The following is a 12,610-nucleotide window of genomic DNA, read 5'->3' as shown; positions in this document are numbered from 1 at the left end:
CTATTTAATTTTTTATGAACTTCATTGAGGAGGATGATCCTTCCCTTCCTCTGAGGAGGAGCCTCCACTGATGTGGAGGTGAAACAGTGACTAACCGTATGTCTTTGTAACCTTGATGTGTGTGTGTCTACTGCCCCCTGCAGGTAAAGTGTACTGGTCAGACAGCACACTGAAGAAGGTGAGTAGAGCTAACATCAATGGGACAGCTCATGAGGATATCATCGCTACAGGTGAGGGAAATAATCAATCAACTTTATTTCATAAATCAAAACATACAGTATCTGAATCATATTACAGATAGGCTAGTGTCTTTTTTGTCTATCTGCTGTATTACAGAGGAATATTAATCTATATTGTAAAACAAATTACCTGTAGCACTGAAATATTTTAACTTCTATTCTTCTACATACCCTTCTCTCACTTCCTCTAATCCTGTCTTCTCCCTAACTTTATCTCATTCGCTCCTTTCTTCCACTCTTTCTTTATTTCTTTATTTTCCTTTCTTCCTTCTTCCTCTCTTTTTCTCTCGCTCTCCAGGTCTGATGACCACTGATGGTCTGGCGGTGGATGCGGTGGGTCGAAAGATCTACTGGACGGACACCGGAACGAACCGGATCGAGGTGGCCAACCTGGACGGCTCCATGAGGAAGGTTCTGATCTGGCAGAACCTGGACAGCCCGCGAGCCATCGCCCTCTACCACGAGATGGGGTAAGGAGTTAGAGTTTGGCTAACAGGTTCACTGTGCACAGCAGTGTGTTTAGCTCAAAGTGCTGATTTTGCACTTGTTTTTAAATTAAAATGTAATTTTTACTATCAATGTACGGAATAATCATATCCAGACTGTGAGAGAGTTAGTTCCTGTGTGTTTTATGTATTTAGGTATTTTTGTTTGCATGTCAATAAAAGTTGACCCGTCGTGAATTACACCCAAGGAATTTACTTTCTAAACACCCTAGATTGGGAAATAGTTAGCCCTCCTTTGTCAGTCTACTAACGACTTCCGGTGTGACATTCATTTCTCTCTCGCTCTCCTCCAGGTATATGTACTGGACAGACTGGGGGGAGCATGCTAAACTGGAGCGGTCAGCGATGGATGGCTCAGACCGTTTGGTTCTGATCAGTAACAACCTTGGCTGGCCCAACGGACTGGCCATCGACAGTGCCGGCTCACAGCTACTGTGGGCTGACGCACACACAGAGGTCAGTCGCCCTGTCCCGAAAAGCTAAAGCAGAGGTCAACCAATCCTGAGAGATACAGAGTGTGCAGGCTTTTGTTCCACAACTGGGTCATGTTTAAAGTAGGACACACCATAGCAAAAGCATTTTGCCACTGAAATGACAATTCTGTGTTCTTATTGGAGAAGAAGAATGGAGAATCTTCATTGAAGAAGTTTTTAAAATCCAGGACTAGGCTTATTCTGTGTCTGGAAAACCGGCCTATTGAGTCAATGAATTAACTTAAGTTTTTCCCTCCCGTAGCGCATCGAGGCGGCAGACCTGAATGGGCTGAACCGCCGTACCCTGGTATCCCCGGTTCAGCACCCGTACGGTCTGACTCTACTAGGACCACACATCTACTGGACCGACTGGCAGAGCCGCAGCATCCAGCGGGCTGACAAAACCACCGGCGCCAACACCATCACCGTGCGCAGCAACCTGCCCGGGCTCATGGACATACAGGCCGTGGATAGAGAGAAGCCACTGGGTGAGTGTACGAATGGCACACTGGCCTCTGAACAGCAGAGAGGAAGGTGTGGGTAGGGGTTCACATTGGTTTAACCTCGTCCCCAGGCTATTGCGCATGTCGCATAAAAGCCTGGTACATCAACCATTCAAAGTTGGCCTTGGTGGAATTAGAATTATAGAATTATATGGGAGTGACCTTACTTGTGTGATCATTTCATTTTAGAAAATCACACACTGCAAAAAATCTGGGAAGGTTGTTTGGTTGGTGTGTGTTTGGAATTGCGTGGCACTTACACGTTTGCTGTCCTCCCTTTATCCCCTGTATTATCTATTTATTGTTAGTCTTCCCTCTCTCACTTCACTTTCAATTGAATCAGTTGCCTGTATGTAATGGCAATGTAATGAAACCCATAAATATGCTGCTGCTACCCCTATTTGTGTACCCGCAACAAAAGTTTGACTTGGTTTGCTTCTTTCTCTCTCTCTCTTACACACCATCTCCCCCCCCTCCAGGTTTCAATAAGTGTGGTAGAAGGAACGGGGGCTGTAGCCACCTGTGTCTGCCCCGCCCCAACGGTACTTCCTGTGCCTGTCCCACCGGCATCCTCCTCAAGGGGGATGCCAGGTCATGTGACGACTCCCCCGAGACCTACCTGCTTTTCTCCAACCGGGTCAGCGTGCGACGGATCTCCCTGGACACAAATGACCACACAGATGTGCATGTGCCCGTGCCTGAACTGCACAACGTCATCTCACTGGACTACGACAGCGTGGACGGGAAGCTGTACTACACCGATGTCAGCCTTGATGTTATCAGGTATGCTAAAAAGACACTCTCACACACAATATACATTGAGTGTACAAAACATTAGGAACACCTTCCTAATATTGAGTTGCACCTCCTTTTGCCCTCAGAACAGCCTCAGTTCATTGACTCTATAAGGTGTCAAAAGTGTTCCACAGGGATATAGCCTAATGCTTCCCACAGTTGTGTCAAGTTGGCTGGTAGTGTATCTCTACACCAACTAGATTGTTACATCTCAATTGGTTTGAGATCTGGTGACTGGGCAGGCCACTGCAGTAAGCTGAATTCACTGTCATGTTTGTGGAACCATTCCTTGACAATCCTAACCTTGTGGCATGGGGCAGATGGATACACAGCTGCCATGAAGGGATGTATCTGATTGGCAATGATGTTCAGATATCCTGTGGTATACAAACGTAGCTCCGCTTTTATCAAGGGACCCAGTGTGTGCCATGAAAACACACCCCACACCACCAGCCTGCAATGTTGAAAAGCAGCATGATGGATGCATATACTCATGTGGTTTTCCAAATATCATAGTCCTCCCATCAGCGTGAAATAACGAACCGGGATTCATCAGACCAGGCAATGTTTTTTTAACTCTCCAGTGTTTTTGTCCCTTAGCCCACTGCAACAGCAGTGTCATGTTTTTTGCTGAAATAAGTGGAACTCTGCAAGGTCTTTGGCTGCCATACCCAATTCGTGTCAAGGTACAACGAGTTGTGCATTATTTGATGGGTCTTTGGGGACCAATGTTGTACTGAACTGTCAGTTGACTAACTATAGTCCGTCTGTTGCTCTGCACAATTCGTGTCTGCCTCATTTGTCCTCTTTCACCAATGACCTGTTTTCGACCACTGGCCAGCCGTTGGCTGGATGTCCTTTGGGTGCTGGACCGTTCTTGATACACACAAAACTGTTGAGCGTGAAAAACCCAGCAGTGTTGCAGTTCTTGACACACTCAAACCGGTGCGCCTGGCACCTACTACCATACCCCGTTCAAATCTTGTGTCTTGCCCAGTCACCGTCTGAATGGCGCACATACACAATCCATGTCTTAATGCTTAAAAATCCTTCTTAAACATTCATCTACACTGATTGATGTGGATTTAACAAGTGACATCAATAAGGGATCATAGCTTTCAACCGGATTCACCTGGTCAATCTATTTCATGTAAAGAGGTGTTCTTAATGTATACACACACACACACACACACACACAATAAATATACTCTTAATCACACACGCATGCATTCCCACACATGGAATTCATCCTTGTCACTTTTTCTTACTATTTGGGGTTTTAACTCTTTGCAATTAATGTATTTGAGCAATAGGATTTGATTTAATAAATTATATAACTAATTGATTTGCTGATTGATTGATTCATTGTTTGACTTAACTTCTCCTGTGCTGGTCAGACGGGCCAACCTGGATGGTACAGGGATGGAGACAGTGATAAGCCAGGGTCTGAAGACTACTGATGGTCTGGCTGTGGACTGGGTGACCAGGAATATGTACTGGACGGACACAGGTCGCAACACCATTGAGGTGGCCCGACTGGATGGGACCAGCCGCAAAGTACTAGTCAACAACAGCCTGGATGAACCCAGGGCCATCGCTGTGTTTCCCAGCAAAGGGTGAGAGGGGGAGAGAAGGATAAATAGAGGGGGAAGTGTTAAGGTTGAGGGAAGAGGGTGGAAGGGTATAGTGGATGAGATTGGTTTTGTGGGTGTTTGTAAGTGTGTGGGGAGGGGGGGGTGCGAGAACTGGGTTGTCATTGTTTCGTTGGTCTCCCTAGGTACCTGTTCTGGACAGACTGGGGTCACATTGCTAAGATTGAGCGGGCACACCTAGACGGATCAGACCGTAAAGTTCTGATTAACACAGACCTGGGCTGGCCCAACGGACTCACACTGGACTACGACACACGCAGGTTAGAGCGAGAGAGTGGAAGGGAGGGGAATGGAGACAGGCAGGGAATAGGGGAGGGAGGGAGGGAGGGAGGGAGGGAGGGAGGGAGGGAGGGAGGGAGGGAGGGAGGGAGGGAGGGGGAGGGAGGGAGGGAGGGAGGGAGGGAGGGAGGGAGGGAGGGAGGGAGGGAATAAGGAAATGACAGACAGATATATATAGGAGAGAGAGGGAATGGTAGGGAGGGAGAGAGGGAGCACAGGTGTTTTTCATGATAAATCTTGTTCTGGAGGCAGCCTTGCTGCAGCCTTGGTCACTTGCTGGCACAGCCATAAAGTCATATTATCTGCCCAGCCTTAACTCTAACCACACTGTTAACCTAATGCCTAACCCTTAAATTAATTTAACTTTAAATTAAGACCAAAAAGCAAAGTTTTGTTTTCATAAATTTTTACAATAAAGACAAATTTGACATTGCATTTGGCCCATCTAGCAGAAATTGCTCAGTTCTGCCTCCAGGACAAGACTCATCCCAATAAATGTCAACCTACAGAGGGAGCGGGAGGGAGAGTGTGACAGAAAGGGAAAGAAAGACTGAAAATATTAGGAACTAACAGCATGCAAAGCAGATCTCAGTCGAGAAAATCTAATTTTCTGCAGAACATTCTGTTTTGTATACAGGGTTCCCACGGGTCCTTGAAATCCTTGAAAGTTTGTGTATTTGAGAGAAAAAAATCAAGGTTATTTAAAGTGCTTGAATTTATATAATTTGTGCATGAATAGAAATGTAAGGTATTTCGATTTATTTGTATTTTTTACTTAACGTCAGTAATAGGCTTATGTTCAACTGTCTGCACTTACGTGCATAAGTGATTGAAGTCAAATGATCCAGGTTAAACAGCGGCAAGCAAGCGAGAAACCTAACAGGCTGACCACACTGCTCGCGTCGCGTGCAAAATAAGCGTAGAAATCTGTTGTTCAATTATTGCACCCACAATGCTCGAGCGCGCTAACGAACGTCTGCGTTGCCAAGGACTAAAATAGAAGTTCTATCAGTTCTATTTCTGATGCAGATCGCGCTGGAAGTCCTGCCTCTCCCATCTCCTCATTGGTTATACCCACGTGGGTGACTGAAAGACAAACGAGGTCAGTGGCGGTAATGTACCTAATTTATGAAAGTTGCCAATCGCAATATAAAGTCAAGAGAAGAAAAGGCCTGGAAGGAAGAGAGATGACTAGAAACTATTTGTGTGGATTAATTGGCAGAGTAGAGGACCTTGTGCATTTCAGGTAAAATAACAACTCAATGTTTATATCCCATGACAAATTAGCTAGCAACAGCATGCTAGCTAAATAGGACAAATTAGCTACCAAGTGCAAGCTAACTAACTAAATTGCCATAAATGTTTAATGCTTTTTGACCTGTCCCCAAATTAATATAATTGGTTCAGAGTTTGTTTTGATAATTTAACCTGCATGTCGTGATTGGTATGGCGTTTGATATGGGAGGACAAAATAAATGTATGCACGATGGCGCACGCTCGCAGCCAGTTTGGCTTCCACGTTAAGCGAACCTTCAGCTATGCCTGGAAAATGTCAATTCCAGGACTCGTGGCTCACCAAAGACATTTACAAAGACTGGCTTGTTAATGATCAGTGGGACATCCATATGGCCCGATGCAGAGCCTGCAGCAAATCAATTAAAGTTCACGCCATGGATGAAGCAGCTGTGACAAGTCATGCTGCTGGAGCATCACACAGGACGTTAAAAGCAGGTAGGTCCTACCCCTGGTAATGTAGAAAGGAATACATCAACCATACTTAGTTATTAACGTTACTTAGTTAGCTGGATTATTCCGTCTCTTCATGGTTGTGTAAATTAACTTTAACGTTACAGAATTATTCGGTCAAATTAACGTTTTCTATGTTGTTGTTAGCTAACGTTATCTAGATGTTTCAGTCAGTTCTCCCACAGAATCACACCTGACAATAGTGCTAGCTTGCTAAAGTTAGCTAATTTGTTAACGTTACGTTAGCCAACTTGCAGCAAGCAGAGCTGGACAGTGAACATTTAAAATAAATGACGTTAGGTGAAGTTTACATTTAGTTAAAGGACGTTCACTAGAGTTGTTAGTGACAACGTTTCATGACTAATGCTAGCTAACATTAGCGAGCTAGCTAGTCATTCATCAGACTTGACACTTATTTTCTTACAGCTCCCACTCAATTGATCTATGTGAAAAGGTCATCATTGACATCACCACCTAGACAATCTTCAATCTTGAAACTACTACCACAGACACCACCTCCATCATAACTGCCGTTCCCAAAGAGGACACATTGAGGGCTGAGACATTGTGGTGTCTGAATATGATGGGGGTGAGTGGCATGGTTTATAAACTGTCACCTGTAACATTAAATTATTTTTAGGAACATGTGATGTTTGTTTTCATATTTCATATTCTCTCTGTGACACACACAGGTACACACAGGCTAGAAACAGAAATAATTGTTTGGTTTCAATCTTCTTTTTTTTACTCTTAGGTGTGCTGTTCTCAGCGATGTTCCCAGACAGTGCAATAGCCAAGACCTTCGCATGCAGGGCAGCAAAGTCCAGCTGTGTGTGCATAGCTTGGCTCCTCATTTGAAGCACTTGTTGTCTAAAAAACTGTCTGCTGGGGAGGAGGACTATGTACTTCTCTTTGATGAGCCTGAACAGAAAAACTCAGTCAAAGCAGTGTGACTTTCACGTCCGTTTATGGGATGAGGACAAAGTTGGGATGAGATTTTATGATTCTAAATTTATGGGACATTGGACCTTAAAACGGTCTATAAGAAGAGCACCGACGATCTACCAAGGAAAACATGGTTCAGATCTCCTGGATGGACCAAATGTAAATCGGTCATTTTACTCAAAGGTTGAGAAGGCCCTCCTTGATTTTAATGTACACCTTATAAACATTGGCAGTTGCCGTCTCCATATTGTACAAGGAGCATTTCAGAAGGGAGTGGAAGAAACAGAGTGGAAAGCTGACCGTGTGCTGCATGCTATGTACAGTGAGGGGGAAAAAAGTATTTGATCCCCTGCTGATTTTGTACGTTTGCCCACGGACAAAGAAATGATCAGTCTATAATTTTAATGGTAGGTTTATTTGAACAGTGAGAGACAAAATAACACACAAAAAAATCCAGAAAAACGCATGTCAAAAATGTTATAAATTGATTTGCATTTTAATGAGGGAAATAAGTATTTGACCCTCTCAATCAGAAAGATTTCTGGCTCCCAGGTGTTTTTTATACAGGTAACGAGCTGAGATTAGGAGCACACTCTCAGCCTGTTAACTTTATAAAAGACACCTGTCCACAGAAGCAATCAATCAATCAATCAGATTCCAAACTCTCCACCATGACCAAGACCAAAGAGCTCTCCAAGGATGTCAGGGACAAGATTAGATCTCCCTCCTGAGATGTTTGCAAACCTGGTGGCCAACTACAAGAAACGTCTGACCTCTGGGATTGCCAACAAGGGTTTTGCCACCAAGTACTAAGTCATGTTTTGCAGAGGGGTCAAATACTTATTTCCCTCATTAAAATGCAAATCAATTTATAACATTTTTGAAATGCGTTTTTTCTGGATTTTTGTTGCTGTTATTCTGTCTATCACTGTCCAAGACAGCGTGGACACATTTTTACGAGTGTATGTCAAAGGACAGAGAGCTCAGAAATCAAGGAGAACTTGCCACCAACTCCTCTTACTGTCTTACTCTCACCTTGAGGTATGTGAAACATCAAGGAGAACAGACAGAGAAGAATGGATGAGCAAAAATACACAGACAGAGAAAAGACCTTATAGATGAAATAGATTAACTTAACGGGAAGAAAAGAATGACATAAAAGACAGATGACATAAATGCTCTCGAGACCTCAGCAGGCAAATTTGCACTCAAAGCGGAGAGCACAGGAAACCTCACTCTTATTGCCAAGTCTAATAGCCTGAGAAAGGGTGCTGAAGATAAAAAAGCACAAATAGCTGAAATAGAAACACTACTCAATGAAAAAGTGAATGTCCTGAAAAGCAAATGAAGGGGTATAGCAGCAAAAAGCAAGGGTTTGGCACTGTTTTAACAGTTTGAGAAGGAGCAAAACACTACTCAATGAGTAAGTGATCAACAACAAAAAGCAAATGAACCAAAAAGGCCAACAACCCCAGAACACAATGGTCTGGGAAATGTTTTATTGGGGAAAGGTTTTATTTATTATTTATTTTTTCATTTTCATCTAATATTTTATTGTTGCAAAACATTTTATTCATGGTCACGTGTTTTTGTTTACTGCGACATGTTTTGTGTTAAGCTGGTGCTAATGAAATAAACAAGGAGTTACTTAGCTCTTCAACTTGTAAATAAGTCTCTGTCTCTATCGCTCAACTTACACAAGATGTTGTTTTGCTGTGCTGTGTTAGAGAAAGCAAGAGACCACATAGTCTGCCATCACTGTAACACAGAACAATTGAGAAGTGTTCACACATTCAAGCCTCTCTTTTTAATTGTTGTCTGTTAGCTTCTGTAAAGCCTGCAAGCTCTCATTATAAAAATGCTAAGTGTTGAAACAGTAATTAACCTTGATCCGTGTCTCAAACTATGCCATGTTGGGTCCTTGAATTTGAGGGAATTGGGCCTGGAAAGTCCTTGAAAAGTCCTTGAATTTAATGTTTAAGAAGGTGTGGGAATCCTGTGTATAGTAAATCATAGTACAGTACTGGAGTTTTCTGGCCTCTTGATAGATAGCTTTGATGTCAATTCCTGTTAAATCCCTCTCATCTCTGTCTACTACCTGCAAAGTATTTTGCCTAGTATGTATATGTACTATGATTGTGTGTGTTTAACTCCTGCGTGTGTGTGTTTGTGTGTGTGTGTGTGTGTGTGTGTGTGTGTGTGTGTGTGTGTGTGTAGGATCTTCTGGGTGGATGCTCACCTGGACCGCATTGAGAGTTCCGACCTAAACGGAAAGCTCCGTCAAATCCTCATCAGTCCTGTGTCCCACCCCTTCGCCCTCACACAGGTACCCCCCCCCCAGCTGTCAATCAACTGCCTGACCACCCCCCTGGCTGCCATGTCCACTCACTTGCTCTCTCACTCTTCCGTCACTCAATTGTTTGTTCACTGCCTCACTTGCTCTCCCTCCTGCTCCACTCATACTGAACCATAAAACTGAACCATTCTACTTCCCTCCATCTCTGACCTTCATTTTCTTCCTCCCTCTCTCTCTTCCTCGTCTGTGTTTCTTTCTCTCCTCTCTTTTTCTCTACTTTGTTCTCCCAGTTGAAGCCGGTGTCCTCCCCTCTAACCCCTTTCTCCCGACTCTCGCAGCAAGACCGTTGGATCTACTGGACGGACTGGCAGACTAAGTCCATTCAGCGTGTGGACAAACACACTGGCCGCAGCAAGGAGACGGTCCTGGCCAACGTGGAGGGCCTCATGGACATCATCATAGTCTCGCCACAGAGGCAGAGCGGTAAGGGAGCAGGGAGATATTGCCCCTAGACGCTGATCTTGAGTCATTTTAGCATTTTCCCGACTAATGGTTAAGGTTAGGTTTGGGGAGTGGAAGCTGATCCTAGACCTGTACCGAAGGTGAATCTTCACCCTTGAGCGAGCGGTAAGTTTCCTTAACTACTGATACCGGTTCAAGTATTAGTTCATCTTCTTATAGCGTAGATTAGAATTGAGGGTAATCTGATCCAAGATGATTTCGAGACAGATTCAACCCCCATTGTGGTGTCGCCACAGTCACTGAGTGGTAGCGAGGCATTTCGGGGATGTTTTTAATTTACATTTTTCAGGCTTTCACCTTATACTGTTGGTCACATTCAAGGATGGATATTTACAGTGTGTGTTATGTAATACATGTCTTGTTTAGAGCGGAGGTAAACTTTTTTTTCTACTCAACAACAGTAAAAGTGTTCAACATTGTATTGCGAATCTCTACAAACTCTTCTTCATCTGTTGAGTACACCTGCTATAAAATGGCCGTTAGGCTTAAGGGATATCCATTCCGTCAATTACGGTAAAAAAAAATACAAAAATTACATACCATTCGAAAGCAATTGTCTTTTCGTAAACCAACCTCAAATCTTACTGCTGGCAATGTCCGAAGCATGCCCCTCATAGCTGTCTTAACCTCTAGCATCGAGCAATCCTGTATCCGGAAGCGTAATCATAGCCTCAAGCTCATTAGCATAACGCAACGTTAACTATTCATGAAAATCACAAATGAAATAAATATATTGGCTCACAAGCTAAGCCTTTTGTTAACAACACTGTCATCTCAGATTTTCAAAATATGCTTTTCAACCATAGCTACATAAGCATTTGTGTAAGAGTATTGATAGCTAGCATAGCATTAAGCCTAGCATTCAGCAGGCAACATTTTCACAAAAACAAGAAAAGCATTAAAATAAAATCATTTACCTTTGAAGAACTTCGGATGTTTTCAATGAGGAGACTCTCAGTTTGGTAGCAAATGTTCAGTTTTTCCAAAAATGTCCAAGTTTTTCCCTTTTGTTCATCACGTTTGGCTAAGAAAGAAAAACTAAAATTCACAGCCGTGTATATTCCCCCTCAAGTCAATACCACAATGGCCCTCAAGGAACATTATGCAAACTGGAAACCACATATCCTGTGGCCACATGAATTGTAGCTGGGGATTTTAACAAAATAAATTTGAGGAAAAAGCTACCAAAGTTCTATCAACACATTGACTGTTGTAGTTGCTTAGGAAAAACACTAGACCACTGCTTCATGCCTTTTCGAGATGCTTACAAGGCCCTCCCCACCCTCCCTTCAGCAAATCAGATCACGACTCAATTTTGCTCCTCCCTTCCTTATAGTGCTAAGGTCTGTGCTAAGGTCTATTCAACACTGGCGTGACCAATTGTTTTGTTCACGCGGACTGGGATATTTTCCGGGTAACCTGAGAATAACATAGACGTTTCACAAACACGTGACAGAGTTCATCAGGAAGTGTATAGGGGATGTCACCCACGGTGACTATTAAAACCTACCCAAACCAGAAACCGTGGATCGATGGCAGCATTTGCGTAAAACTGAAAGTGCGAACCTCCACATTTAACCATGGCAAGATGACTGGGAATATGGTTGAATACAAAGACTGTAGTTTTTCCCTCCGTAAGGCAATCAAACAGGCAAAACATCAGTACAGAGACAAAGTGGAGTTGCACTTCAACGGCTCAGACACGAGATATGTGGCAGGGTCTATAGGCAATCATGGATTGCAAAGGGAAACCAGACACGTTGCGGACACCGTCTTGCTCCCAGACAAGCTGAACATCATCTTCGTCCGCTTTGACGATAACACAGTGCCAACAACGCAGGCCACTCCCAAGGACTGTGGGCTCTCGTTCTCCATGGCTAACTTGAGTAAGACATTTAAGCGTGTTAACCCTCACAAGACTGCCGGCCCAGACAGCATCCCTAGCCGCATCCTCAGAGCGTGCGCAGACCAGCTGGCTGGAGTATTTATTGATATATTCAATCTCTCCCTATCCCAGTCTGCTTTCCCCACTTGCTTCTAGATGTTCACCATTGTTCCTGTACCCAAGAAAGCACATTTAACTGAACTAAATTACTATCACCCCATAGCACTTACTTCTGTCATCATGAGGTGCTTTGAGAGTCTAATTAAGGATCACCTCACCTCTACCTTACCTGACATCCTAGACCCACTTACATTTGCTTACCGCCCCAATAGATCCACAGACAAGGCCATCGCCATCACACTGCCCTATCCCATCTGGACAAGAGGAATGCCTACATCAGAATGCTGTTCATTGACAATAGCTCAGCCTTCAACACCATACTAACCTCCAAGCTCGTCATTAAGCTCGGGGCCCTGGATCTAAACCCTGCCCTGTGCGACTGGGTCCTGGACTTCCTGACAAGCTGCCCACAGGTGGTGAAGGTAGGAAACAACACCTCCGCTTCGCTGATCCTTAACACAGGGGTCCCACAAGGGTGCGTGCTCAGCCCCCTCCTTTACTCCTTGTTCACCCATGACTGCATGTCCATGCATGCCTCCAAGTCAATCATCAAGTTTGCAGATGACACAACAGTAGTAGGCCAGATTACTAACAATGACGAGACAGTGTACAGGGAGGAGGTGAGGGCCCTGGTGGAGCGTTGGCCCCC

The 12,610-nt window shown here is 44.0% G+C and overlaps 1 protein-coding gene across 4 annotated transcripts in view; it reads left to right on the top strand.

Annotated features, from left to right (window-relative positions):
• lrp4 (low density lipoprotein receptor-related protein 4) overlaps positions 1–12,610 on the top strand; it is a 221,155-nt gene that overhangs the window by 189,297 nt on the left and 19,248 nt on the right. Inside the window, exons 24-32 of one of the 4 annotated variants that reach the window (XR_010456573.1) lie at positions 144–230; positions 538–709; positions 1,039–1,201; positions 1,481–1,706; positions 2,201–2,504; positions 3,914–4,132; positions 4,294–4,428; positions 6,620–6,782; positions 6,948–8,886. Coding sequence is in view for 3 of the 4 variants with exons in the window: in XM_064974734.1 (XP_064830806.1) it covers positions 144–230; positions 538–709; positions 1,039–1,201; positions 1,481–1,706; positions 2,201–2,504; positions 3,914–4,132; positions 4,294–4,428; positions 9,356–9,464; positions 9,725–9,917 (1,608 nt within the window). In the remaining variant the exon portion in view is untranslated. Of the gene's footprint in view, positions 1–143; positions 231–537; positions 710–1,038; positions 1,202–1,480; positions 1,707–2,200; positions 2,505–3,913; positions 4,133–4,293; positions 4,429–6,619; positions 6,799–6,947; positions 8,887–9,355; positions 9,465–9,724; positions 9,918–12,610 lie in introns of those variants that run through there. The other 3 variants (XM_064974743.1, XM_064974734.1, XM_064974757.1) reach the window with 3 other exon arrangements.

This window comes from Oncorhynchus masou, chromosome 1 (assembly GCF_036934945.1).
Source record: "Oncorhynchus masou masou isolate Uvic2021 chromosome 1, UVic_Omas_1.1, whole genome shotgun sequence".
Taxonomy (NCBI): domain Eukaryota; kingdom Metazoa; phylum Chordata; class Actinopteri; order Salmoniformes; family Salmonidae; genus Oncorhynchus; species Oncorhynchus masou.
The sequence above is the reverse complement of the archived record's forward strand: the minus strand, read 5'-3'. Positions and strand labels throughout refer to the sequence as shown.